The sequence below is a fragment of the Lynx rufus genome, unplaced genomic scaffold, assembly GCF_022079265.1.
Source record: "Lynx rufus isolate CCGP_SWC_20201006 ecotype Redwood Valley unplaced genomic scaffold, mLynRuf1.p SCAF_13, whole genome shotgun sequence".
Taxonomy (NCBI): domain Eukaryota; kingdom Metazoa; phylum Chordata; class Mammalia; order Carnivora; family Felidae; genus Lynx; species Lynx rufus.
Genome location: NW_025814827.1, coordinates 37,360,001 through 37,360,815, shown reverse-complemented (window position 1 = coordinate 37,360,815; position 815 = coordinate 37,360,001). Strand labels below are relative to the sequence as shown.

Sequence of the window (815 nt, the reverse complement as noted above, 5' to 3'; positions counted from 1 at the left end):
GAGGATCTTTACATGGACAGAACTGTCTCAGTGAGCCCATGATTTCACATTTGTGTTCTTGTCTCGTTGGTCCTCTGTCGCTTGATGAAAAATGACAAAAGTAAAAAATAATCACAGCTGTCTGGAATTTCATATTAAGTGTCAACATCTGGTCAAAGTTCAGAAAGTCTTAAAATAGTTTTTGCGTGTGTTTCCTTTTCCCTTGAGTTCCCTTATACTATTGGGCATGAATGTCCATAACCTGTCCGCCAACATTGGGATCTACAGAATTTAACATTGTGGGACTCTGTGCTGACATTGTCATTCCAGGGTGGGTAGGGGGTCCTCCGTGCATCATCATGGCTGGGTGGTGGGGATGGCTTGGCAAATATGAATGCATTGGGGGTCCATGTCTTAATTGAGTAGGGTGTGGGGTCATCTGGGGAGGAGTGTAACTTGGCTGTGCCATACTCATTCCCATAGGACCACCCTGAGAAACGTAGTCCCCTGGCATGCTCTGCAAACCTGAAAAGAGAGAGGGAAAAAGAAAGCAGGTCAAATTCCTAAACATTTTTATACTTTACCCATCAAAGATGAAAAGAAAAAAAAAACAGACACTGCAAATCTTATATCTAAATTTAGCTGCAGATTCTTGCCAATGTTTGCAGACATTCAAATTGTAGTTTGCATTTAATTTCATCGCACAGCAGTATAATGCAACACAACAGAACTAAATATTTAATGCAACTAAATGTCATAAAGTGGAACTGTTTTTCAAAATGGTATTCAGTACATTTCTTTGATAAATGCAATAAGAATATAAATTCTAAGTCAAG

The 815-nt window shown here is 39.4% G+C and overlaps 1 protein-coding gene across 1 annotated transcript in view; it reads right to left on the bottom strand.

Moving 5' to 3' along the window:
• Positions 1-217: 217 nt before the first annotated feature.
• The window catches only part of MEIS2 (Meis homeobox 2), a 207,183-nt gene continuing 206,585 nt past the window's right edge, over positions 218-815 (bottom strand). Inside the window, exon 12 of the mRNA XM_047074519.1 lies at positions 218-504. Within this exon, the coding sequence (XP_046930475.1) occupies positions 218-504 (287 nt within the window). The remainder of the gene's footprint in view (positions 505-815) is intronic.